The 24,199-nt window shown below is 50.7% G+C and overlaps 18 protein-coding genes and 1 pseudogene across 19 annotated transcripts; 10 read left to right on the forward strand and 9 right to left on the reverse strand.

Annotated features, from left to right (window-relative positions):
- Nucleotides 1-23: 23 nt before the first annotated feature.
- Nucleotides 24-3,065, reverse strand: OGAPHI_005570 (uncharacterized protein; the record flags this gene model as incomplete). Its single annotated transcript, XM_046206766.1, has 1 exon — nucleotides 24-3,065. The coding sequence occupies one exon, from the start codon at nucleotides 3,063-3,065 to the stop codon at nucleotides 24-26; it is 3,042 nt and encodes a 1,013-aa protein (XP_046059408.1).
- OGAPHI_005571 (uncharacterized protein) lies at nucleotides 247-480 on the forward strand (the record flags this gene model as incomplete). Its single annotated transcript, XM_046206767.1, has 1 exon — nucleotides 247-480. The coding sequence occupies one exon, from the start codon at nucleotides 247-249 to the stop codon at nucleotides 478-480; it is 234 nt and encodes a 77-aa protein (XP_046059409.1).
- OGAPHI_005572 (uncharacterized protein) lies at nucleotides 1,692-2,541 on the forward strand (the record flags this gene model as incomplete). The annotated part of the gene is made up of 2 exons (XM_046206768.1): nucleotides 1,692-1,871; nucleotides 2,233-2,541. The coding sequence occupies 2 exons, from the start codon at nucleotides 1,692-1,694 to the stop codon at nucleotides 2,539-2,541; spliced, it is 489 nt and encodes a 162-aa protein (XP_046059410.1).
- A 347-nt stretch (nucleotides 3,066-3,412) lies between the features above and the next one.
- Nucleotides 3,413-6,283, reverse strand: OGAPHI_005573 (uncharacterized protein; the record flags this gene model as incomplete). The annotated part of the gene is made up of 1 exon (XM_046206769.1): nucleotides 3,413-6,283. One exon carries the CDS (start codon nucleotides 6,281-6,283, stop codon nucleotides 3,413-3,415), a length of 2,871 nt encoding a protein of 956 aa, XP_046059411.1.
- On the forward strand, nucleotides 4,593-5,195 carry OGAPHI_005574 (uncharacterized protein; the record flags this gene model as incomplete). The annotated part of the gene is made up of 2 exons (XM_046206770.1): nucleotides 4,593-4,753; nucleotides 4,865-5,195. 2 exons carry the CDS (start codon nucleotides 4,593-4,595, stop codon nucleotides 5,193-5,195), a joined length of 492 nt encoding a protein of 163 aa, XP_046059412.1.
- OGAPHI_005575 (uncharacterized protein) lies at nucleotides 5,313-5,702 on the forward strand (the record flags this gene model as incomplete). The annotated part of the gene is made up of 1 exon (XM_046206771.1): nucleotides 5,313-5,702. One exon carries the CDS (start codon nucleotides 5,313-5,315, stop codon nucleotides 5,700-5,702), a length of 390 nt encoding a protein of 129 aa, XP_046059413.1.
- A 42-nt stretch (nucleotides 6,284-6,325) lies between the features above and the next one.
- Nucleotides 6,326-9,703, reverse strand: OGAPHI_005576 (uncharacterized protein; the record flags this gene model as incomplete). Its single annotated transcript, XM_046206772.1, has 1 exon — nucleotides 6,326-9,703. The coding sequence occupies one exon, from the start codon at nucleotides 9,701-9,703 to the stop codon at nucleotides 6,326-6,328; it is 3,378 nt and encodes a 1,125-aa protein (XP_046059414.1).
- Nucleotides 9,704-10,126: 423 nt separating this feature from the next.
- Nucleotides 10,127-13,186, forward strand: OGAPHI_005577 (uncharacterized protein; the record flags this gene model as incomplete). The annotated part of the gene is made up of 1 exon (XM_046206773.1): nucleotides 10,127-13,186. One exon carries the CDS (start codon nucleotides 10,127-10,129, stop codon nucleotides 13,184-13,186), a length of 3,060 nt encoding a protein of 1,019 aa, XP_046059415.1.
- OGAPHI_005578 (uncharacterized protein) lies at nucleotides 12,061-12,366 on the reverse strand (the record flags this gene model as incomplete). The annotated part of the gene is made up of 1 exon (XM_046206775.1): nucleotides 12,061-12,366. The coding sequence occupies one exon, from the start codon at nucleotides 12,364-12,366 to the stop codon at nucleotides 12,061-12,063; it is 306 nt and encodes a 101-aa protein (XP_046059416.1).
- A 13-nt stretch (nucleotides 13,187-13,199) lies between the features above and the next one.
- On the reverse strand, nucleotides 13,200-14,150 carry OGAPHI_005579 (uncharacterized protein; the record flags this gene model as incomplete). Its single annotated transcript, XM_046206776.1, has 1 exon — nucleotides 13,200-14,150. The coding sequence occupies one exon, from the start codon at nucleotides 14,148-14,150 to the stop codon at nucleotides 13,200-13,202; it is 951 nt and encodes a 316-aa protein (XP_046059417.1).
- Nucleotides 13,728-14,857, forward strand: OGAPHI_005580 (uncharacterized protein; the record flags this gene model as incomplete). Its single annotated transcript, XM_046206777.1, has 3 exons — nucleotides 13,728-13,730; nucleotides 13,825-14,176; nucleotides 14,592-14,857. The coding sequence occupies 3 exons, from the start codon at nucleotides 13,728-13,730 to the stop codon at nucleotides 14,855-14,857; spliced, it is 621 nt and encodes a 206-aa protein (XP_046059418.1).
- Nucleotides 14,371-15,702, reverse strand: OGAPHI_005581 (uncharacterized protein; the record flags this gene model as incomplete). The annotated part of the gene is made up of 1 exon (XM_046206778.1): nucleotides 14,371-15,702. The coding sequence occupies one exon, from the start codon at nucleotides 15,700-15,702 to the stop codon at nucleotides 14,371-14,373; it is 1,332 nt and encodes a 443-aa protein (XP_046059419.1).
- On the forward strand, nucleotides 15,110-16,592 carry OGAPHI_005582 (annotated as a pseudogene). Its single transcript has 3 exons — nucleotides 15,110-15,291; nucleotides 15,606-15,757; nucleotides 16,201-16,592. Coding segments are annotated over exons 1-3 (726 nt in total).
- OGAPHI_005583 (uncharacterized protein) lies at nucleotides 16,016-18,103 on the reverse strand (the record flags this gene model as incomplete). Its single annotated transcript, XM_046206779.1, has 3 exons — nucleotides 16,016-16,747; nucleotides 17,061-17,520; nucleotides 17,841-18,103. 3 exons carry the CDS (start codon nucleotides 18,101-18,103, stop codon nucleotides 16,016-16,018), a joined length of 1,455 nt encoding a protein of 484 aa, XP_046059420.1.
- On the forward strand, nucleotides 16,956-18,653 carry OGAPHI_005584 (uncharacterized protein; the record flags this gene model as incomplete). The annotated part of the gene is made up of 1 exon (XM_046206780.1): nucleotides 16,956-18,653. One exon carries the CDS (start codon nucleotides 16,956-16,958, stop codon nucleotides 18,651-18,653), a length of 1,698 nt encoding a protein of 565 aa, XP_046059421.1.
- A 49-nt stretch (nucleotides 18,654-18,702) lies between these two features.
- On the reverse strand, nucleotides 18,703-21,027 carry OGAPHI_005585 (uncharacterized protein; the record flags this gene model as incomplete). The annotated part of the gene is made up of 1 exon (XM_046206781.1): nucleotides 18,703-21,027. One exon carries the CDS (start codon nucleotides 21,025-21,027, stop codon nucleotides 18,703-18,705), a length of 2,325 nt encoding a protein of 774 aa, XP_046059422.1.
- Nucleotides 18,766-19,524, forward strand: OGAPHI_005586 (uncharacterized protein; the record flags this gene model as incomplete). The annotated part of the gene is made up of 1 exon (XM_046206782.1): nucleotides 18,766-19,524. One exon carries the CDS (start codon nucleotides 18,766-18,768, stop codon nucleotides 19,522-19,524), a length of 759 nt encoding a protein of 252 aa, XP_046059423.1.
- Nucleotides 21,028-21,403: 376 nt separating the features above from the next.
- OGAPHI_005587 (uncharacterized protein) lies at nucleotides 21,404-22,867 on the forward strand (the record flags this gene model as incomplete). Its single annotated transcript, XM_046206783.1, has 1 exon — nucleotides 21,404-22,867. One exon carries the CDS (start codon nucleotides 21,404-21,406, stop codon nucleotides 22,865-22,867), a length of 1,464 nt encoding a protein of 487 aa, XP_046059424.1.
- A 7-nt stretch (nucleotides 22,868-22,874) lies between these two features.
- Nucleotides 22,875-24,161, reverse strand: OGAPHI_005588 (uncharacterized protein; the record flags this gene model as incomplete). The annotated part of the gene is made up of 1 exon (XM_046206785.1): nucleotides 22,875-24,161. The coding sequence occupies one exon, from the start codon at nucleotides 24,159-24,161 to the stop codon at nucleotides 22,875-22,877; it is 1,287 nt and encodes a 428-aa protein (XP_046059425.1).
- Nucleotides 24,162-24,199: the final 38 nt, after the last annotated feature.

Raw genomic sequence — 24,199 nt, forward strand, 5'->3', positions numbered from 1 at the left:
ATTTTTTTTCGCGAACTCGTCCCTTAAATTGCGTTCTCGTCGTTCACATACGTAAATCCACGGAACATCTCTTGCATCGACGGAGAAAGAACACTGTTCACCGGAGTCAGCTTGGCGGCCTGCGACGTGAATTCCTCGTCGAAGCACTCAGGTTTGCGCGGATCCTTGATCTCTGGAATGAAAGGCGGAGTCACCCGAAGGTTGATGATGTCATCAAAGTTGATGTTGGCAAAGTATGGATGAGCCATGATCTCAAGAGCATCGGCCTCGCCAGATCCAAGACGCTGGGCAGGGTCTCTCGTCAACAGTCTTTGCAGGATGTCAACGGCCTCCTTCGACATGTTGATCGGATACAATGGCTCGTCTGTCAAAATGGCGTTGAAAACTTCGTCCTCGTCTTCTCCCTTGAACGGAGACTTGGTCAGCAGCATCTGGTACAAAAGCACACCGAACGCCCACCAGTCAACCGCCTTGTCGTAGCCTTGCTCCTTCAGGATCTCGGGAGCCATCAGCTCAGGAGTACCACAGAAAGTAGACGTCTTCTCACCATACCACATGTTCTCCTTGCATAATCCATAGTCACCAAGCTTGATGTGACCCGTCTCGCTCAACATAATGTTATCCAGCTTCAAGTCACGGTAAATGACACCGTTCTCGTGCAAAAACTTCAGACATAGAAGAACCTCGGCAGCATAGAACTGTGCTCTCTTGAGCGAGAATCGTTTCTGTTGAACGTGCCACATCAAATCTCCACCTGTGATGTACTCCATCACAAAGTAGACCCGGTTCTCGGTCTGGAAACACTGGTGCAGGTTCAACAGGAACGGATGTTTACCCTTGTTGGCAATCAAGAACACACGTTTCTCAGACTTGGTGCTCTCGACTTCGTCGTTCTGGATGATAAAATCTTTCTTCAACACTTTGATAGCACACAACTTCTTGGTGTGAACGCTCTCGGCCAACATAACTTTACCAAAATTACCCTTTCCGAGAACAGCAACAAAGTTGAAGTCGTCAAGTCCGTATCTGTGACGGTGACGGCGCTGTTTGGAGCGGTGGTGAGCAACAGCACCGTCCTTGGTAGACGGCCGTTTTTCTGTGACAGGCTCGGTCGCAATTGGCAACGGTGGAACCTCTTTGTTTTGCTTAGTCTCTGCTGCTGGGGCAGGGATCTCTGGAAGCTGTCTATCTTCGTATTTGTCTGGAACAACGTTCTTTTGCTGTTTCTGGTAGGCCTGCTTCGTGACAGCAACATCTGGATATGAATGTTGCGATGGAGCAGACTCGACTTTTGTTTGTTCAGACGTCAACGAAGGAGTAACTTTGCTTGAAACGGTAGCCAACGTGGCAGAAGATTTATTAGTGACGGCTTTTGGTTTTGGAGTCTTGCCAACCTGGGTGGACTTGATGGCAGAAAGAATCTGGCTGGCTTTCTCAATGGACATACCACAGAAGTCCGGCACAAGATGCGAACATGTAGCATGACAGAAAATACCACACTCGGAACACTTTCTGATATTCTTTCTACCCCATGGAAGAATGTAACCACAGTGACAACACCACTTGGTACCTCTGTTGGCAACTGGCTCAAATCTATGAGGAATTCTGTGGTTGAGTTTGGTTTCTTCTGAAGCAGCATCGGCACTGGTTCTAGAAATACATTTATTAATGACATTCTTGTAGCACTTCTTATGGCACAGGAAACGGCAGTCTTCACATTGGAATCCAGTATATCTGAGGAAATCGCCGCAAACGGCACAGCACATGATGTTGTAGAATTGTTTTTGAACGAACTTGTGGCCGTGATATTCGAAGATCTCCTCTTTTCTTTGACGAATAGCACCATGACGGCCCAATCCGCCACCAAAGGCGTATCTCTCACCCTTTTGGTGTTCGTTTGCTTTAGTGAATCCAATTGTCACCAATATCTGTCCTGTTGGCTCCAACTCGAACCAACAGGTGGAAGAAACAACTTTAGTGTCTGTAGTTGAATCCTCTGTAGACTCGTTGGCAGAAGCGGAAGGATCTCCTTGGGAATCGGACTTCCCGCTCAAATTGGAGGTGGAAGAGCTGACTTGGCTCTTTGGACCTTGCTGTAAAGCAGACCCAATCATCCAGTCGCCACCGCCCCTTTCTTGAGTGACCTTCTTCCGACGGATCTCCTCTGCAATGTCGGAAAGAGGCAGCCATGCGAGCCCAACAGGAACGAGATGGTCTCCCGACTTGTCGTAGACTGTGATTGCCGCCTCGTTGGCTTTTTCGACGTCGATCTCAAACGTCTCGTTCCAGCGGTCGTTTCTTGATCCCTTGGTACGACCACGCTCGACATCGTCGATCTTGATCGAAACAATGGACTCCGGGTTTCTGGTAAACATCGGCGAGGCCATGTGGTCGACATTACGCACAGTAGACACGGTGATTGACAAAACGCCGGTCAGCGGGTTTTTTCTGAAAGCGTTGATGACGGCGTTTTCACGCGCCACGTCGTCGATGTCAATGTACATCGACTGGTACTGTTTGAGCGCCTTACGCATCAGCTGAAGCTTGCGCTCACCCTCGATGCGGCCGTCCGCGGCGGCGGCAATACTGCGGCGGTCTCCTTCCAACTGATACAATTTGTAGATCTTTTCGTTTGCTTCTCTGTACTGCTCTTCAACCTGGATCTTGAACTCAAGCTGCTGCAACATGTACTGTATTCTGTGGCCGAGCGACGGACACTCGTATTTCAGCAAATCCAACACAGTAAACGTTGGTTTGTGGATTTGGGGTTTATTTTGAACGACATCACCGCTCGCGGGAACAGCGCTCTCCGCAGAAACAGACTTGGCGGACGCCACAGACGTGTCGTTGTCACTAGCAACGTTCTTCTGAATCCGCAGTTTCTTGAGCGTTTGTTCCAAATATTCAATGTTTTTCTGGGCCTCTCTGATGGAGGTGTTGCATTTCTGAATCACCAGCGCATTGGACGTCTCTTTGCGCAAATTGCTAGCTCCAAGGGCAATGTTTCTCTCTCTCTCAATCTTGCGCAAAATATCCGTAATCACGGGATCCTTTCCGTCTGACATGGTGAAACGCCAACTCTTGTTGATCTAGATCACCGTAAATCAAGAACGGTAAATATTAATGTAAATGGTTCTGATTCGTCGAATCCAGAGAGAAATCCAAATAGCCGCTGTTCAAATCAGCGAGATCAGCAACTATCAACGATTTAAGGCGCAATATTCGGGCAATTTATTGTTCCCCTTGTTTTCGTTTATATTACGATAAATAAAAAAAAAACGCTTTCAACCCCCTTCGGCTGAAATATTGTGTTTTCATCTATGTATAAAAATAACAAAAACAGGGAAATCTAGAAATTTTCAGCCAGACCCTTTTGCACATCCGTACACCGTAAATAATTCTTGAAATCGCTTCACTTACTGTTGCAACGACAGTCGCATTCGGGTACTGGGCACACGAAATGCTTCGAGAACCACTCCTCGGCGTGGCCCGCATGCATTCCGTGGTTGCATGACAAACAAAAACTGAACCACTCTTTGAACTGGGTCTCCAGTGTGAGGTTATCGTTAGCGGTGCCATTGTCGACTCTGGTAACCTCCTTAGGGATGGCTATTCCCTGAGTAATCAGACAGATAGCGCATCGAGGTAAGGGATGCCCACAGTGGGGACATGTGTGAAGCGGTAACTCCTTTTGTAATGCCATTCCGCTTTTGAAATTCGGAACAGGTTTTCTTTTCTGTGAAATGTTCTTATGACAGTTGGTGCATTGCAAAAACACCTGGCGAGCAACAGGCTTCGTCTGTACCTGGCCATTCATCCGTTTAGACAGTTTCGTCCTTGCCACGTCGAATTTAGCACGAACATGGAACAAGTTCCAGCTGTTGAGCAAGTATCTGTAGCTTTCCACCCAATCTTCCACTCGCTGATCATTGAAGTATTTCGGACAGCCGTATGATGCAATCAGACAGGCGCTTTGGACGTCGCTCGTCCGGTCGACAAAAGATTGCAACAAATCAATTCCTTTAGCTGTGACACCTGTTAATATTATTCCTTCAATCTCTCCCCGATTAATCACACTTTCAGCGAGTCTGGTGAGGTAAATGTCCAGCTCATTATCTGGAAGAAACCGAAGTGCAACTCCTAGTTTCTCTCTCAAAGGCAAAAACGTGTCGTCCAACACGTCCCACCAATTACCATCGGCAACGTATGCAAAAATCACCCGCAAATACGGGTCTTCGAGGTCGGAAGCCAGTTTGCGGCACTGGTCTTTCCATGTTGTGTTCATTTGCGAGTCCTTGAATGCAAAGTATCCGGCAATGGCTGTCGACATGATCCGATACGATTCCTTTTTGGAGCTTCCAAGGATCTCTATGGCACGGCCAATATCGCCGTGGAAAACGGCCCAGCCAGCCGCGCGCTCGTAGTGCTCTTTGGCAATCAGACTCTCATACTTGTTTTCCAGCTCTGACGCACTAAAGTCCCAGCCGATCACGTGCATCGCCAGTCGTCTGTGGATCTCTTTGCGGTTTCCTCCCTCAAACCCAATTAATGGAGCAGCCAGTGTCTTTGTTTCTAGGTTCCGTCTGTTAATCATGTTTTTAGCAGCAGTGAACAACTCTTTGGAAGTGAAATTGCCAGTGCCGTTGTATCTGTTTTGTTCTGAAAAGCCTTCCTCCATGTGCCAGATACCCAGAATTCCCAGATATCCAAAGTCGAAGTTTCCAGAGATCATCTTTCCCGACGAAACAAGGTCGTACGAGATCGAGATCCACTTCCAGGCGTTCCTTAGCTGTAAAGTGGTCTCCAGCCAGCTCATATTCTCCAAAATGGTGATGTTACTGTCTGCGTCGGCCCCATAGTTCAGCAACGCGCGTCGTCTGATAGTGGAACAGATGTCGTTCTCCAAGAGTGTTTCTGACTTGAGTCCCATACTGTCTCTGATATCCTCGAACGGCGACTCGTCGTCATCTTCGTCCTCGGGCTCGTCATCCTTGTCGCTCTGGTCTTCGCTGGTAGATTCAGACGAATCCGGCGAGTCCACCGACTTGTCCTTCGAGTTTCGTCTCACTTGGGGCTCCTCGTCAACAATGTCTTGCACCATTTTCGAACATGTGCCCTGCGGACCACTGAAGGTGAGATCGTTGAAAGAGTCAAAATCTGTGCTGGTGAAACTCTCCACAACATTCATCATGTAGAGACTTCCAGATTGTCTCATACAAACGAGATCGATTCCCTGGGGTGAGTCCAAGCTTGGACTGTAATCAAACGATATCACACGCTCGTACTTGGTACGCACATCGTTCACACGCGAAATGAACAAAGAGTCGGACGGTTTGGCAACGGCTGCAACCAACGTTCCCTCAGATCGACTTCTTGCCACCATGCTCTCGAAACGTGCAACCTCCGACTCCAATGGCGGAACCAGTCCAATCTTCCATCTTCTGACAAGATCTCCGTCAAATAGTGCTCCCAGCTCGCCCTGGTTTACAGTGGAGTATCTGTACGGAGAGCCGCCCGACTTGCGCTGGTCACTCAACAGCTTGTTGAACATCAACAATGGACCCTCGTTTATGGACCCCATGCCTTGGATCTGCGGGACCTGCGACATTTCGCCCAGCTTTCTGCGGTCCCAAATGGCCAACGAGCCGTCCTCGCTGGCAGAAGCGAAAAAGTGGGGGTTGAATGGATCAACGTTCACATGAAGCGTGCATTTGGTTCCGAGCTGGTAAACAGGCTGGTTTGACCGAACATCAAACTCCCGTAGCAGCTTGTAACTGCCAGAAATGATATTGTTGTTTCCACAGAAACTGAGCGACGAGACACTCTCGTTCGGCACAAACGAATTGATAGGCTGTCCAACGTCATTCTTTCCTGTTCTGGAATAGCTCTGGAGATCCCAGATTTGCACAGAATGATCCTGACGGCCCCGATCGTAGCCCAAAGCCACCAGGCCGTTCTCTCCAAACGATATAGCATTACAGGACCGAGACTGGCGCGGTTTCAGTGTCACAACCGAGCTCTGCGGCATAGTGATATCGAAAACGTGCGCAGACCCGTCCAATTGGCCAATTCCTGTAAGTCCTGGCGTCTCCTTGGAATATTGCAAACACTGGATGGTATCAAACCCTCCTCTATCATAGACCTTTTTTATCTCGTCCTCGGCGGATTCGGCATCCTTATTGGTCTGGTAAATGGCCACTGTCTCTCCCGTCGGTGAGACTCCCAGAAACCGCTCCTCGGCGCCAACGTTCCATCCCACTGCCCGAACAACACACCCAGACATTAAACAATACAGAAATAAAGTTCAAAAAATTACCTAGATTATCTAATCAACTTTTATCTTGAGATGCTCTCTTTGGAGATGTTGGTGTTTAAGCGAAATCAATTGGCCGTCATAACCGGTCATCTCATCAAAAATGGCACCCCATTCGTATTCTCCCTTTTCCAGGAAAACCACCCCGAGAATCAGCTCGCGGGACTCGTTTGGCTGGATCGGCTCGTGAATGCTAAATTGCAACACTCCATTGTACAGGATCTTCTTTTCAATGGAAGCAGAAGACGACCGACAAATCGGAACGTGACGTAGCATTCCTGAAATAGGGTCCAGATTTCTGTTGATGATTTTCAATCGAATTGAATAAAACTCGTTCAGTTCAAGAGACTCAGGATCGACCTTTTTGTCTTGAGTGTCTAAAATGTCCAGCACCAATCCGATCTTCTCAACTTCCAGTCCGCTCACCATCTTGGAAGAGAACCGGATACTCCGCAGATCGATGATTCCAGCGCGCCCGGCGTAGATCGAATTGTTGTTCGTCTCGGAAATCTGCCACCGAGCACGTAAACGTTGCAGTAGCTCGTTTCTGTACCAAAAAGCGTGCTTCACAAACCTCTGTTCCTGCTCTGGCGTCTTGGTATCCAGGATAAACTGCTTGTTGCGCAAACTTGGGATCCGTTGCTCCAAATACTCAAAGCTGAAGTTGATCCGTTTGATAGGAATCAGAATCCGCGCGTTCTTCTTGTTCGAAAGCGCAATCTTGGTGCAATATGTATCTTCAGGCGGATCTTCAATAGCATCGTTCGATTGCTGGAACTCTTGGTCATCAGACCCTTCAATCAAACACTGGAAAACAACCTCCATTTCCTCGGTCCAGGAGTTCATCAGGTCCAATGCCAGCAGACAAAACTCCGACATCTGATGACCCTTGGCCACCATCTTCTCCAAATACTTCCAGGTATCGCCCTGGTTGTTTTCAGAAATTTTGGTGCTCGAAGAAAGCGGGATAATGTCGCATCCAACAAGCTCGATACTAGGATAAACCGTCACATTAACCGGGATGACCAGCTTGCGGAAAAACGTGGTTGGAAGGGCAGGCTTTCTATGCGAGTACTCAAAGATCAGTTGCGCTTCCTTGACTCCACGCTTACCCCAAATCTCCATCTGAAGTTTAAACTCGCTGTGTGCTTCGATTTGGACCAGATCGGCCTTGTTGAGAATCTTGAACGGCTTTTTCTTGATGAGATAGTACTCGATCTCGTACACTTCGTTTGGAGGCAGACCTTTGTTTAACAAAAGCTGGTTCAGCGGCTCAATGGTGGAGTCCAAGAACTTGGTGGTGAGCTGGTTGAGCTCAACATTGGAAGCATTCTTTAAAACAATCTCGAATCGCTTGCACTCTCCTTCCAGTAGCATAATCCATCTGTTAGGCAGTTTCACGTCTATGAGGCTGAGAAGTGGCTGCTCGTAGAGAACTGGAACAGTCAGATCCCTGGTTTTGTACTGAGCCAGCTGATTTTTGTTTGTTGCAGGTATTTTCTCGTACCATTTGAACGTCTGTTGGTTGCAATTACCAATCACCGCAGAAACCCCGGTGATTTTCAAATCTCCATGGTTCAAAGGCACGATAAAAACGGAAACAGAGGTATGACTGCGCGGTTTGAGAATGATCGATGTATTTGATGCGCTTGTTCCTCTGGTTTTATAGTTTAACTGTGTTTTAACCGGGAAGTTGTCTGTTGCAATTTGAATGCTTTTAACTTCAATTTCGAACGAATGCACGTTCCGCAAAGTAATAACCGCTTCGCATAGCTCGTCCTGAATCAATTTGTCTTTTTGGTGAAGATCGATGTTCTGAACAAGATAAATGTCCCAAAACTCGTAGCTTTCTTTTGCTTGGCACAAAATACCAAAAATGTGGGTTTGTTCCGGCTCTGTCATCATTGAATGGAAGTCTCTGAGCAGAATCGAGCCGTACTTGGTTGCCTGGACCATGTTTCCGATATGATGAGAGAAATTGAAGATGGATAGTAACACTTTCTTTTGGATCAGATTGGGAACGGACTGTTTGCCAATTCCATAAACCTGGGCCACAGAGTCGAACAATTCGTTCAAATCTCCATCATATGTTCCGAATTTCACCATCTTGTGCGTGAGAACGAGGTCCAGAAGTTTTGTGACCAGGAAAGCACGTTTTCTGTTCATGTTGAGCTCGCCGTACACGTGGATCATCGAGTTGTAGATCTGAAGCTGCTCAATTGGCGAGAATCGTTCAAACTTGTCGTCGAAGATCTCACTGGCAATGCTGCAGATCAACTCGCTGCTATCCTTCACGCTTGTAGAGCTCAGATAGTCGATGTATCGAAGGTTGGACTCGCACAGAACAATATGGGGAGCATAGTCCTGCGGCAGGGTGAGGCTTCGTTTATAATATGCAAATGATTTGTTGATAGCCCTGACTATCAGTCCATGCACGAAATCCACCGAGTACACGGCGGTCATCGGCTGGAGTGCGTTGAAATTCGCCGACTGGAAGGACGGACGAGGAGATGCAATTGGCGACGGCGAGGCTTCCTTCGTTGATTCCAGCAGGTTCTGGATCTCCGGGGGCAGCTGGAACGCGGCGTCAAGCTCGATGAAAATGGCCATGCACAGAGCAAGGCCTTCCAGAGCAGATGCAAGCCATAAATAATCATTGGCATAACGCAGGTTGTTGATGCTCTCGCAGAACTCTGCCAGGGCACTTTTCAAGTTACCAGCAAGCAGATAGAAGTTTGCGGTGAGTTTTTGTCTTCGGCCTTTTGCTCTGTGGTTTTTGATCTTATCCTGTAAATCGAACGAGCTGGAAACACGTCTTTTCGACGACCCGTTCACGTTACTGCCGCTGTTCAGTGCCGGCGACCGCAGTGTCACGTGTTGGTATGCAGCGACATGGACCGACAGGTTGCCTAGAAACAGCGACGTGAGGTCGCAAATCACGGTTTCTATGTTGTCCATATTCTCGTCCACCACAAAGATCCCCTCCGGTTGGCTTGCCAGGTGCTTAGGGCCGCCGAAAATGATCAGATATTGTGATAAAATGATCGGATAGCTCGACTTTAGCGTGTTCCGCAGACTCTGGACGTCCTGGTCGGCGTCTGTCCACTTGACAACACCAATGGCACAAAATACCTTGCGGAACGGCTCAAAGTCCAGCAGAAACAATTGGGACGGATCCTGGTCCTGCGTGGTAAAGTCGTACACCAGTCTTCCCTGCGGGTATGCTTGCGGGTTAAATATGCCGGCACAGGGCATCACATCAACAAGTCTGATTTCCGCGACTCGTCGCAGATAGGATAAACAATGCTCAAAGTCAGACTTGTCGATGTCGCCCATTGGAACCACCTGTGCCTTGATCCGTGCGGGTACGGTGAAGGAGTAGGCGTTCATGGGTAGTGTCCGGGGATGCACGCGGTATGAAGGAATGGAGGTAAGAACAGAGAATAATTAAAAAAACCGTTTTGCACCAGCCTGGAAAACTGGTTACCAAAAAAATGGACGAGTTGGGAGTCGAACCCAAGACCTTTCGCATGCTAAGCGAACGCGCTACCAACTACGCCACACGCCCAATATAACGGGGGAAAAGAGCCCAAGAGAGTTTCGTAATTGTGTGTGAGATATGGACGAACGTTCCCGGCAACGACCGTTGGTGCTACTGAGGATTTAGGGGTGAACTTTACAGGTTAGACATCACCAAAAACATGTTCCATCAACAATTCTCGGTTACGACTCAATCGCCGTACCCAGACAGATCAGTCCCCTTTTTTCTCAATTATCAACAAAATTTAATTTCGATCTATTTTTTATTCACCAATGGACCTCAACATCGACTCTCTGGTGACTGTCTTGACCGTAGCCGCCGGAAAGGAGCGCGGAGCCAACCAAAAGGCATCAGAGAACCAGCTCAAGCAGTGGGAAACGGTCTCCGGGTACCATTTTTTGCTCCAATCGGTTTACCTCAACGTTGAGTACCCTCTGCAAATTCGCTGGCTGGCGGTGATCTGTCTGAAAAACGGCGTGGAAAAGTACTGGCGGTCGACACGAGTGAACGCCATCTCGAAAGAGGAGAAGTTCGAGATTAAACGGCATTTTTTCAACCTGTTGGACGAGTCCAACGACCAGCTGGCGATCCAGAATGCCCACGCTTTGGCGCGTGTTTGTCGGTTCGACTTCCCCGCCGAGTGGCCGACGCTGTTCGAGGAGATTGCCGGGCTTCTGGAATCAAACTCGAGGAATATTGTCAAACTGCACAACCTGTTGCTAATGACGAACCAGATCCTCAAGACACTGGCATCTATCCGGATCGGCCGGGCAAGGGCAGCCATGCAGAACAAGGTCACAGTGGTTGTTCCGCACCTGGTGCAACTGTACAAGGGCTTCTTCAACCACTGGACCTCGGATGGTAGCTTCAACACCGCCGTGATGGAGGTCGGGTATCTGTGTCTTAAGAACCTGAGACGGGCCATTGTTGACGGGTACGAGTATCCGCACCGCGACGCTGTGGTTGTCGAGTTTTTCCAGCTGTCGTTACAGCATTTCCAGAAACTGCTGCTGTTGCACGAGAGTTCGCAGCTGCCGTTGCTGGAACGGTACTTGAAAGCGTATGTGAAGCTGTACACGAACCTGGTTAACGACAACGTTGTTGCTTTCGTGATGATGCCCGACTCGTACCAGATTTTCATGACGATGCTGTCGTTGCTGGAGTCGAAGGCCAGCGAGATCTACAACAGCGAGGAAAACGAGTTCTGGGAGCAGCTGGCCATCAAGATGGTGTCGAACCTCAAGAAACTGACCGCGTTCGGGTACAAGAAGGGTGCGGTCATGCTAAAACAGCGCAACGACCAGTCAGAGGTGCGCGGCGCGGCAGAAATGGTGGCCACGCAGTTCTTCAACCTGCAGCTCGTGGAACACCTGGTGGACCTGCTCATCACGTGGTACATGAAGCTCCGTGCATCGGACCTGGAGTCGTGGTCGATCGAGCCCGAGGAATGGGTCAACGAGCAGCTCCAGGTGAGCTGGGAGTACCAGATCCGGCCGTGTGCAGAAAACTACTTCCAGGACCTCGTGAGCTACTTCAAGCCGCAGCTCAGCGGGTTTATTCTCAGAAAGATCGAGAGCGTGCTTTCGGACGACTCTGCAGACATACTGACGAAGGACTCGGTTCTGGCGGTGTTCCAGCTGAGCGCGAACGCCATCAGCGAGAGTTGCAACTTTGACCAGCTGTTCCGGAACTTCTTTCTGCCCGAGGCTCTCAAGGACGTTCCGTTGGAGAACAAGCTGGTGAAACGCCGCATCTGCTTGATTGCCAGCGAATGGATCCCGATCCAGGGCTCCAAAGAGACCCGGCTCGAGATGTACCAGCTGATCATTCAGTTTCTAAAAGAGTCACCCATCAACGACAGAGTGGTCAAGCTGACGGCGGTCCAGACTCTCCAGCATCTTATCGACGACTGGGAATTCAGAAAGTATCAGTTCCAGCCGTTTCTTACCGAAACCGTGGCTGGGCTGCTAGGACTGCTGAAAGGCCTCGAGTTCACCGAGTCCAAGATCTTTGTGCTGAAGGTGCTATCGGTGCTGATTGAGAGGACCAACCCGCTGGTTTCGGAACAGGAACTGCTGCAGATCATGACGATGATCCCGGCCATGTGGGACGAGTCCAACAACGCGAACGAGATGATCGTGAAGAACTCGTTGATGCGCGTGCTACGCGACCTCACTATAGCTCTCAACAGCAACAGCAACAAGACCTATCCGATAGTGCTACCGTTGATCGAACTGTGCTGCACTCCGGGCTCAGACCTGTACGCGTTGCTGTGCGAGGACGGCCTGGAGCTCTGGGGAGCCGTGCTGAAACATCTGCCAACCACGGTAGCAGTTCCGGACCAGATCATCAACCTGTTCCCGTTGACGGTGTCTGCGCTGTCGAACTGGACAGAAATCCTGCCTACGGTGCTACAACTGGTGCGGTCGTATGCGATGTTGGATTTCAAACTATACGAAACGGAAAAGGGTCTCGAGATCCTCAAGATCCTGGGCGGATACCTAACCTCCATGAGAGACGACTCGATCTATCTCACATCGTCTCTGATCGAAACACTGGTACTTCAAAACCAGGACTCGGCCCAGGTGGTGGAAAACATCACCGAAAGCGGCCTGTTTGCCGAAATGGTGCAATATCTCACCAGAGAATCGCAAACCCCCAACTGCGAAATCAAAATGTCATTGCCCCTGCTTAGACTGGTGCACAAAAACCCGGTCCAGTTTCTGGGCCTGTTGACCAGAGTCACAGACACAAATCTGGCCACCAAGCTCAACTCGCTGATCGAGTCGCTCATTAACTTGCTGAAACTCGTTTACGACTCAAAGATCCGTAAACTGTTTGTTCTTGCTCTGTTTTCGTTCTATGACCCAGCCATCTTCAAGGAATATTTGCCAAAAGACCAAAACTCAGACCTTGACTACCAGATTCAGAACATGTCGCCAGAGTCGGCAGTTTCTTTGGTGCTGTCGACAAACTTTAGCAACATCCTGTTCCTGGCCACCCATCTTTTGGAAGAGGTGAACGAAAACGAGCAAGGCGACTGCGAAGCATATCACAAGCCGTCGTCTTACGAAGACGACGACCTCACCCTGATCGAACAGGACCAGGACGAGACCAACGAATACGCGCTTGAGTACAAGCTGCCTCCGTCTGCAGAGAAACTGCGCTATAACGAGCTGATATTCAAACTAGATCCGGTGCACAGGATCAACACCAAAGGTCTGATCAAGTACAAGATGGATAGCCTGTCGGGAATTAAAGGGTATCAGGGGTTGTTGGCGTCTGTGGACGGCGAAACGCTGGAACAGCTGCAGATGATGATCAATAAATAGCGCAACTAATAGACTAATTCTCGCTTTCTGACGACGTGTTGGACGGCCGGCTGTATGGATGTGTTCTGATTGGCCTGGACGAGCTGTTGCGTGTAGGCCCCCCGGAGCCGGTCCGTTCTGACGTTGGCGGAGTCTGCTGTGGTGCGGGCGACGGAGAGGCTGCTGCTGCTGCTGCTGCTCTTGTTGGGTCCTCGGGACCGGTACGTCTTCCCATAGAGAAGCCTTCTCCCTCTGTTGGGAAGTTTATGGCGGGGTCGTCCAGAGCGTAACCCATTCTGACGGGACCAGACCAGCTGATCGGCACAAAAACTTCGGTCAGTGCTATCGGATAGAACACTAAGTTGGAGTCCGGGCCCGAGGACTCGGTCATTTCCGGAGCGATCTCGCGACGACACAGCGGACACGACACGTTGCTCTTGAGCCACTCGGTGACACACGATTTGCCGAAGATGTGGCCACATTGGTTCAATTTGACAGCATAGTGTGCGTTTTCGGAGCTCGGGTCCTGTGCCGCGTGTTTGTGCTCGATCTCCTCGCCCGGATGGTATGTGATATGATTGGTGCCTGTTTGATCTGTCGGGAAAGGCACATCAGGGTCCGAATTGTCGTAGCCGTCAAACATACGGGGCAGATCAGAGTCCGACAACTCTGGCTGGTCTGGCACTTTCTGTTCGTCCAGGTCCTCAAACTGGTCGAAACAGATCGGACACTGTCGTTCTGATTCCGGCAATTGTGACAGCGGGATCGGCTTGAGCGAAGCAATGGCGTCTTTGGAAGCATGTTTGTGTTTAGAAGGTCTGTTAAGGATCTCAACGAAATTGCGCATCATAACGGCGATTGGCGACTCTGAAGAGCCGGAAAAAGGCCCTGTTCTGTTGGAATCGGACGGAAACACATCAAAGGCAAAGGAAAGCCCCGGAGTGCCGCCCAAAAACTGTGGGGGAGGAATATTGTCAGGATTCATTAAATCACAAAGAATTATTTATCTTAGTAATTCAGTTTGATTTCTAAATATTTAGTAGTGTCGACGACTATTCTAGAAAAAAAATGGAACCTGCTCCGGTCGAGAGAAATAATAAGTGGTGTCGACGCGTCGACAGCAGCAATAGGAAGTATGGCCTACCATAGCTGTATTAACTAAATAGTTGCGAAGGAGTCGGCGAATGGCAGAGGCGAGGAGCAAACTATAAGTATTGAGCTCTGATCTGGTTGGCCATGACACGCTCATTATCGGGCAAAATGTCGATTTGCTGCGGAGTCAGCTTCAAAACCTGGACAATCAAACTGGCCTCCTGCTCGTTAATATGCATTAATTTGTTAATGGTCTCGCGAGGTAAACCAAGCCAATCCGGGTTGATTTTCTCCGGATTGATAGGAGACGGAGTGGTTGCAGGAGCTTGCTGAGTGGACACAGGAGATGGAGTGGACTGGTGCGAGGTGGGGTTGAACGGAGAAAACGTAGCCGGCATGGCAACCGGCTCGCGCGCAGGCACAGAAGCCTGTGATGGCGCTGCTGGAGTAGCAGCGGCAGCAGCAGTACCGGCCTGCGGTTGGGCAGACATCGATTGGTTGATCACGTCGAGATCAACCACACCCATCAGTAGCAAGGACTGTGCAGCAGCCACGGCCAACTTTGGGTTGGAGTGCAAGATCTGGGCAGCCTCGGTGTAGTTTGGCGAAGGTCCAGACACGATGAGTTTCAATTTCGCCAACAGTTCGATCAAAATTCCGGGTGGAATAGTAGCCAGGATTTCAGAAACCTTGTCCTTGGCGTAGATCGGCTGCTGAGACTGTTGCGGAAGAGGCAGGAATTGGGATGCCATCGACAGGTTGGTAGGCATAAATTGCGAAGATCCGTTAGACTGGGATCCGGAGCCTGATTGTTGTCTGTTGAACTGCTGGACAACGTTTCCGATCTGAGTCATGTCCATTCCGTTGGAGATCATTTGGCTCACCATTTGCTGGAGTTGCGGGTTCGAAGAAATGGTGGCCAACATGTCGCTGTTCTGGCCTGCAAATCTGCTTCCAAACGGATTATTAGCCGAGGCGGAAGGAGTCGAGGCAGAGGAGGAGGACGAGGCACCAGAAGACGGAACAGGTTGCTGGTAAGTGTTGTACTGAGGCGGCAGATTTGGGTTGGCAGTCAGCATCTCTTGCGGTAAAATCACATTAGAAGGAAGGAAATTCCGGGAGAGCTGGAGCTCTGGCTTTTGTCCCGGAACAGGGTTTCTGAGTCCCTCTTTAGAGAGTTCGATCCTCAGTTTTTTGCGGCCCTCGATCTTGATTTTCGACAAGATCTGCAGAGCCCGAGTAGCGGCGTCTGGGGTGGCGTACTCAACGAAACAAAATCCCTTGTTTTTCGAAGCGTTGTCCATCATACAACGAACATCAACAACAGGACCCGATCCACAGACAACAGACTTGATGATTTCAACATCCCAGTTATATGGAATAGCGCCCAAATACAACACGCACGAGCTGTTGTTGGAAACTTGAGGTTGGGGCTTGGTCGACATGGTGAAGGCTGGCTCTATGTACAAATTGGCCCGCCAAGGATCCCCTCGCAAAAAAGTATCCGCGTTTGCAATGATTTCTATGTGTTTTTATGTGTAATTACTAGTGCGTAGTGTTGGATGTCAGTACAGGTAAATGTAAACTTTTGTTTCCTAATTATACATCTCCTTTTGGGTTCTGACCTTCAAACTCTTGTCACTGGTATTTGTTTAACTGAAAAATTTTTTCGACTGAAAAATTTAGCGAGCTTTTGCGCGTGGACCCGCCGAAACGCAACCCGCAACAAAGTGACTGTCATAGATTTTTCGTTATATGCTACAAATACATTTTATACCGGTTCTGGATTTCGCGGTATAATTGCTGCTGGTCCGGGGCCACCTGCTGGATATCGGCCTCGGACATTGCACAGATCGTCCGGATCGCCTGTAGCTGGTCCGGGTCCAGCGCGGCCAGCGGGTTGTCTGCTCCGGTATCGGTCGTGGTGGGGGCAGCTGCCGGAGCCGAATCTGGCTCTTTTTTCGTCTCCACAAGCAGCTCTTTAATCTGTTCCGTCGAGCTCAGCCCAAGACTCATGGACGTCTGCACCAGCGCAAACAATAACTGTGGATGTTTCTCGAGCAAAAGCCCCATCAGTTGCGGATTGTTCTCAGACATAATCTGGGCATCTCTAAGTAGGTTGCGTAGTCGTGTTGGCTCCAGAGTGCCCAGAGCAGCGTTGATCTGGTTGTTCAGACTCTCCATGCTGCCGTTTGCCATGATCATCCCCGGAGGCAAAGGCGGGATCTGTTTCTCCAGCTCGGCCAGCTCGCTAGATCCCTGTGTCTTGAACGTGTTGATCACCGCCTGCTCGCTCGAAAAATTGCACTTCAAATACCTGTTGCCTATCGCATAGTTGTTGAGGTTTCGCACGGCCGATCTCGCGGTCTCTAGGTCTTGGTACTCGATGAAGGCATACCCTTTGGACTTGCCTGTTTCTCGGTCAAAAAGAAGCTTTGACGAAACAACAGGCCCCACTGACCGCGCAATGTCCAAAATCTGGTCCTCCGTCTGGTCAAATGGAATCCCCCCGATGTAAATCACCCGACTCGGCTCGATCCCCGAGTAGTTCTCCGCCATAGACATCCACTGTTCAAACACTCTGGTAAAAAAAACTGCAAATAAAACTCTCTCCACACACACCCTTGCACCGTACCTCACCAAGTTTGTTTATGTTCTATTTCCTCAAATCAACGAGTCTCCTCATTTAATTTTACACATGTCATTTGCCGTTTCTCAAGTAGCAACCAAGCCGTTCACCGACCAGAAGCCTGGAACCTCTGGGCTCCGGAAGAAAGTGAAGGTGTTTCAGCAGGAAAATTACACCGAGAACTTCATCCAAGCAGTGTTCGATGCCATTCCAGAAGGCGCTGAGGGCTCCACGTTGGTTGTTGGAGGAGACGGAAGATACTACAATGACCACATTGTCCAGGTGATTGCCAAGATCGGTGCCGCTAACAAAGTCAAGAAGCTGATCATTGGTCAGAACGGTATTCTGTCCACTCCCGCTGCCTCTTTGATCATCAGAACATACGCTCAGGGAATCACTGGAGGTATCATTTTGACCGCCTCCCACAATCCAGGTGGACCAAACCACGATTGCGGAATTAAGTATAATCTCGGAAATGGAGGCCCTGCTCCGGAGTCCGTCACCAATAAGATTTACGAGGCCTCTTTGAAGCTCGAGTCCTACAAGATCATCAAGGATCTGCCCGAGGTCGATCTGGCCCAAATTGGAACCAAGTCGTACGGTCCTTTGGAGGTGGAAATCATCGACTCCACGGCTGCTTATGTCACCATGATCAAGGAGATCTTTGATCTCGACTTGATCAAGTCATTTATTGCCAAGAAATCTCCTCAAGGATTCAAGATTCTGTTTGATGCATTGAACGGCGTGACTGGTCCGTACGGAAAGGCTATTTTTGTCGACGAGCTTGGTCTACCATTATCTTCGATCCAGAACTACGTCAACAAGCCCGACTTTGGTGGATTGCACCCAGACCCTAATCTCACGTACGCCAAGACTTTGGTGGACAGAGTCGACTCGGAGAACATTGCCTTTGGCGCAGCCTCGGACGGTGACGGAGACAGAAACATGATCTACGGCGCGGGAGCCTTTGTCTCGCCTGGAGACAGTGTGGCAATCATTGCCGAGCACGCCAAGAGCATTCCGTATTTCAGAAAGAACGGTGTGCACGGACTTGCCAGATCGATGCCAACGTCCGGTGCACTGGACCTGGTCGCCAAGGCCCAAGGCTTGAACGTGTACGAGGTTCCAACGGGGTGGAAGTTCTTCTGTGCTCTGTTTGATGCCAAGAAGCTGTCCATTTGCGGAGAAGAGTCGTTTGGCACTGGATCCGACCACATCCGGGAGAAAGACGGGTTGTGGGCCATTGTTGCATGGCTGAACGTTCTGGCTGCGTTTGAGAAAGAACACCCAGACGTGGACCCTTCCATCGCCAACATCCAGACCTCATTCTGGAAGAAGTACGGAAGAACGTTCTTCACCAGATATGACTACGAGGACTGCGACAGCGCGGACGCTTCGAAGGTGATTGACTTTTTGCAGGCCAAGGTGGACGAAGGAGCCGCTTTCGTGGGCACCCAAATCGGTTCGTCTGGCAAGGTTGTCGAGTCAGCCAACTTCTCGTACACCGACCTGGACGGCTCTGTTTCGAGCAAACAGGGGCTCTACGTCAAACTGGACTCTGGTCTTCGGTTCGTGGTAAGATTGTCTGGAACTGGTTCGTCCGGAGCCACCATCAGACTGTATTTGGAGAAACACTCGTCGGACATCTCCGATTCGAACCTGGCCAAGTCCGCGTCCGAGTTCCTGGGCCCAGACGTGACCAGCGTGGTCAAGTTCCTCAAGTTCCAAGAATACATCGGCAAGGAAGAGCCAGACGTCAGAACATGACCCCTGTTATATAGTGCAGAGAATTATATTGGCTATATTATTACGATGCTCAGTCGGTCCAGAGTCTGGCCTTGTGGTCTGCTCCCGCGGTGAAGAGCCATGCTTGCGACGGATGCCAGCACACGTTCAGAACTCCCAAACTGTTGATCACCTTGTGGCCGGTCAGTTTCTTCAAAGGAACCAGCAACGGGTTGTTCATCAGGTCGTCGTAGACGGTGCCGTGGAAAACGTGCACGGTTCCGTCGTCGGCAGCAGAACAGAACAGCGGCAGACCGCCCTTGTGGTAGGCCACCGCACGCACAGCCTTGTCGTGGTACCGCAGGGTCTTATAAGGCGTGGAGCTGAGATCCAAATCGTGCCACAGAACACGCTTGTCGTACGAACCGGCCAGAATATGGTCACCGCCGCGCGGATGGATATCCATGCACGAAAGCCATCTGGCGCCCGGAAGCAGCTTCTTCTCCAGCTGCTGCTGCTGCAGATTGTAAATTCTAATGTACCGTTGCGACATCACCACCAAAATCGGCTTGGAAGGATGGAACTTAGCGTCCATCACGATTCCCTTGCTCTTGTTGAATGGCGACTGCGACGCGTGACGCGAGAGCTGGTGGATCAGAACAGACGTCTTGTGGCCTCCTTCGGGCGAAACAGTGACGAAATAGTCGCCACGACGGTGCCAGGACACCCGCTTGAACGTTCCTGCAGAGGAACCTCCCTTGGAAACACGGATGACGGCACAGACGCCGTTTCCGACCTGCTCGGAGCTGGGCTTGTGCCACACGGCCGCCGCGGTCTTGCCCGTGTTCTCACCGTCCTCGCCCTCGACGGTGTCGCTGCCGGTCTTGGCGTAACCCCAACCGTCCTCCACTAGCAACTTGGACCGGTTTTCTGTCTCGAAACCGAAAACTGGTGGCACAACTAGGAAAATGGTAGCACCGCAAGTGATGGCCAGCAAACCAACGTCCGATTGCGGATTCCACTCGAGGGCCTCCACATGGTCCTCCTCGTCCTCAATGATCTCGTACTTGTACAATTCGCGTCCAGTGAGCACCTCCCAAACACGCACAGTGCCGTCGTCAGATCCGGTTGCCAGCCAGTTTCCGCTAGGATGGACGGAAATTGCCCGAATCCGGCCCGTGTGGCCCTCGTAAACGGTCGACGTGCGCACAGGGAATGGTCTCAGGTCCTTTGGCGATGGAAGCTCCGGGATCAACGACTCAGGATCAATGTCCAGTTTCTGCTTCCGCACACGAGGCGCAAGATACAGGTCCAAACACCGCTCGAACCGCTCCCGCACACTCTCCTGGTAGCCAGGAACCTTACGCAGGGCCCCGTACTTCTGTGGAACAAAGTTCTTCTCTCTCTCGCTAGGATCCATCTCCTCCCACTTTTTGCGCTCCTCCTCGCTCATCAAATACTCTTCTGGCGGGTTGTAACTCTCCTCGTTTGTTGGTGGGGACAGCTTCGGCGCACGCAACGTCATCACGTGATCCTGGGTGTTATCGATGTCTGCTCCCCAAAGGTCGAAGTTGAGTTCCTCCTCCTCGTCATGCTGCTTCTTGAGATGCGGAGGAACAATGCGGCCCTCTCTGATAGCCTTGACGATCTTCATGATCCGTTTGGCCTCGTGCTTGGACGGAACGAACCGTCTCTTTGGCTCGGGAACAGCCGTCAGCGGCATGACCTCCGTCTTGCTAGTGAACCACTCGATGGTTGGCTCGTAGGGGTTGATGGTGTCGTCTGTGTTCTCGTTCTTTTCGATTTTTCTGATCAGCTCAAGCTCGTCGGCAGTGATATTAAGCGACGAGCCTGTTTCTTTGTCGAGCAAACCGGTCCACCCTTCGGGCAAATCGATGTTCTCCAGTAGCTGATCCAGAGCAGACCCTTGGGCCGGTCTCATGATTCTCTTTCCGTTGATGTCGTATCCAATGTGTGGGTACTCGTCGTACGCAGAAATGGGCACGTTTCCAATTGTGTTGCTCTCCTCTCTATCAGAGTCGTCAGAGTCGTACACCGGATTGATTTCCGGTCTGAGTATCCGCTCCGAACCATCGTGATATTTACTGCGCACTTCCCCGTTCGAGCTCGTCGAGCTCAGCGTCCGAATCTTGATCCCCGAGAGTTTGTCTGTGATGGACGGCTCCTTTGGCTCGTCCTCGTCCTCGTCACCGCTCGAACCCTCCGCCAAAATTCTGTTGAACTCTGCGTCAGAGTCTTCTTCCTCTTCTGGCTCCTCGTCAGCGCTCTCAAACTCGTCGCTTTCGGAGTCGTCCAAGAGTCCATCCACCTGGATATCGTCTTCGGACGAGGAGTCTTCAAATTCCTCCTGCTCCTGCTTGCGCGACTCGATCTGTTCGCTCTTTCTCTTCACCATGCTAAGATCGAATTTAAAAAAAAAAAATTTTGAAAAATATAACTGTTATGCATGCAGGAGCACATAATCAGAAAATTGAAAAAAATAAGCCCAACGCGGGGCTCGAACCCGCAGCCTTGTGATTAAGAGTCACACGCTCTACCGATTGAGCTAGCCAGGCTTAATACATTGGTGTTAGTGCCCCGGTTGGATATGTGGTGAGTAATGTATAACTTGCACAATGTAGCTATGGTTCACCACACTGCAAAACTTGCAGAACGAGGAGAAGTTATACCACAAGACATTACAGGTCGTACCCACAGTTATACACTTCCTGTGCATAAGTCCACCCTCCCTGCTCTGCACATAAGTAGCTTCTCGCGAGTGAAAAAAAAATATGTTTCGGATTCCCAAGACTGTGTTTCGCCGGTTTGCCAGTTTCCAGGCCGGCCAGCCAATCCACGAGACCAGGCCGCACCTTGTCCGGTCTGGCGAGCTGACCACCGGAATCAGTGCCATGGAGTATTTCAACAGACGGCACAGACTCGCAGAGCAGATGCCCGCACAGTCCTTGGCCATCCTCCCAGGAAACACCGTCAAGTACGCTTCCGGGGCCGTGTTTTACCATTTCCAGCAGAACAACGATCTATTTTATCTGTCAGGATGGCAGGAGCCGGATTCAGTGCTGTTGTTGGAGAAACCCAACGATAACCCAGATTCGGTTATCTTCCACATGATTGTTCCTCCCAAGGACGCCAATGCAGAGTTATGGGAAGGTACACGTACCGGGGTGGACGGCGTGCAGGAGATATTTAATGCTGATCGTGCTACAGATAACCGCAACCTACACAGCTATTTGCGCCCGTTATTGAATAACTACAGCAAAGTGTTATACGATTTCGACTCCCAGAAAAAGTCGTTGTTCAACAGGGTGTTCAGCTCAAGAGATAAGCCGCCGCCAAGCAGAGAGACAATAGAGACTCTTCTGCGTGAAGCAAACTGCCAGATTAGTTCGCTGTCCAAATACGTTACAGAGATGCGGAAAGTGAAGTCGAATGCTGAACTTAGAGTTATGCGTATGGCAGGTAAGATCTCTGGAAGAGCGTATAACCAGGCGTATGCTAAACGGTTCCGCAGCGAAAAGGGTCTGCATGCGTATCTGGAATACCGGTTCATTTCCGGCGGGTGCGACAAGAGCGCATACATCCCGGTGGTAGCAGGAGGCACCAATGCCCTGTGCATCCACTATACGCGGAACGACCAGCTGTTCAAAGGCGACGAGCTCGTGCTGGTGGACGCTGCCGGCAGTCTGGGCGGCTACTGCGCGGACATCTCGCGGACGTGGCCCGTGAGCGGAAAGTTCACTCCTGCACAGGCAGAGTTATACCAGGCCGTTTTGAACGTCGAACGCAAGTGCATCGAGCTGTGCACACAGCGACAGGGTTTGGGGATGTCTGATCTGCACGACGAGAGCGTGCGGTTCATGACTGCGGAGCTGCGAAACTGCGGCTTCCACGGTGTTTCCAGTTATGAGGTTATGCGCCACCTTTATCCTCACTATATTGGCCACAATCTGGGGCTAGATGTGCACGACGTGCCGGGCCACGCCCGCGGAGCGTCGTTCGTGAAGGGCCAGGTGGTCACCGTCGAGCCCGGCGTGTACGTGCCGGACGACCCGCGCTGGCCTAAACACTTTCGTGGTCTGGGTATCAGGGTCGAGGACGACGTGGCCGTTGGCGACGACAACTACGTCGTGCTGACCGCAGAAGCCGCCAAGGAGATCGTCGACATCGAGACGATCGCCGAGCACGGCGTCACCACAAAGCTCGAGGACGAGGTGGTGGACGTGTGGGCATTGTAAATAGTAATCATTCAAAAGCTTCCCGGACCATTTTGTTCACCTCGAGCGCGCGCATTTCCGCGACGACCGACTCATTCAGCGCGTTCACGTGCTGCAGGACGTCCTGCTGGTCGTTGGCCGGAAAGAACTCGATCACGTTGCACGACTCGTCGATCTTGACGCGAAGCTTAAAGAGCATAACCAGTTTCACCAGCTCCTGCTTCGACGTACCGAGAACCTGCTCTATGTGGTCGAAACTCACTCGTTTCATCATCGACAGGTAGAACAGGTCGATCTTGTGGTGGAACGTTTGTCGCCAGAACCGGAACCCTTGCGACAGCTGTTCGTCGTGGTCGAACTCGTTCTGGAATGTGTCCAGGGTGGTTTTGAGTTGTTTAAACCGGCATTTCTTGTAGTCATTGACCAAAGTTTTCAGCTGTATGTCTGCGGCAAGCGTCTCTTTGAGCAGTTCTGTCCACCGCGAGTCCAGATCCTGAATCTTTTCCACCATCAGAATCGAAAAACACACCGTTCGAAGCAGATAGTCCTTGAAAACCAGCTCGTTACTATAGCTGTTTCTCAACACGTCCTTGGCACACACCCCGCTGATCGCCGGTTCCTGCTCCAGGCGGAAATACTCCTCCGCAACGCCCTGGTAATCGCTCCCCAGGAAATTAGCGTACAGCAGGTACCAGCGACAGTTCCAGTACGCTATGGCTTCTTCCGGGTCCAGAACACGCTCGTCCACAGCCATCTTGTCGTCCTCATCGCTCTCGTCGTCCCTCTCGAACTCCAGCGCCTGTTGCAACTTGCGACGCAGAAACAGCCCGCACGTTGCCAAGCTGCCGTCGTACGCCTTGTAAATAATGAACTTTTGCAGCTCGCGCAGCGACCATTTCTTCGACAGCGACGATAACTCGGGCCCCAGACTGTAGTAGAAGGCGGCGTTGTCGCTGACGGAGTCGCTGGAGCCGGTTTTCATGAGGATATCCACGGTCCGTCTGTGGAGCAGGTCGAGGATCTGCTCGAAGACGGCATCTGAGGGGTCGTGTTTGGCGATCTGGGCGATCTGGTCGTCGTAGGCAACGCTGTTTCCCTGTTCCAGTGAGTATTTGGCGCGAACAGACTCTGGCAAGAGGGCAACAAGCGATGGGGTATCCTTATAATTCTGGTACGGAGAGTCTGGTTTGCGGATCAATTCCAGCAGATCCTCAATAACTTTCTGGGTTATGTCGAAATTCTGACAAATATACGCCAATCGTTTGATATAAAGCGGACCAACCTCGTATTCAGTGACATAACGGTCAATGCACATGATTTAAAAAAATTGAAGCCAAAGAAAAAAAAATATAG

Source organism: Ogataea philodendri (assembly GCF_020536065.1).
Source record: "Ogataea philodendri strain CBS6075 chromosome Unknown scaffold3, whole genome shotgun sequence".
Lineage (NCBI taxonomy): Eukaryota > Fungi > Ascomycota > Pichiomycetes > Pichiales > Pichiaceae > Ogataea > Ogataea philodendri.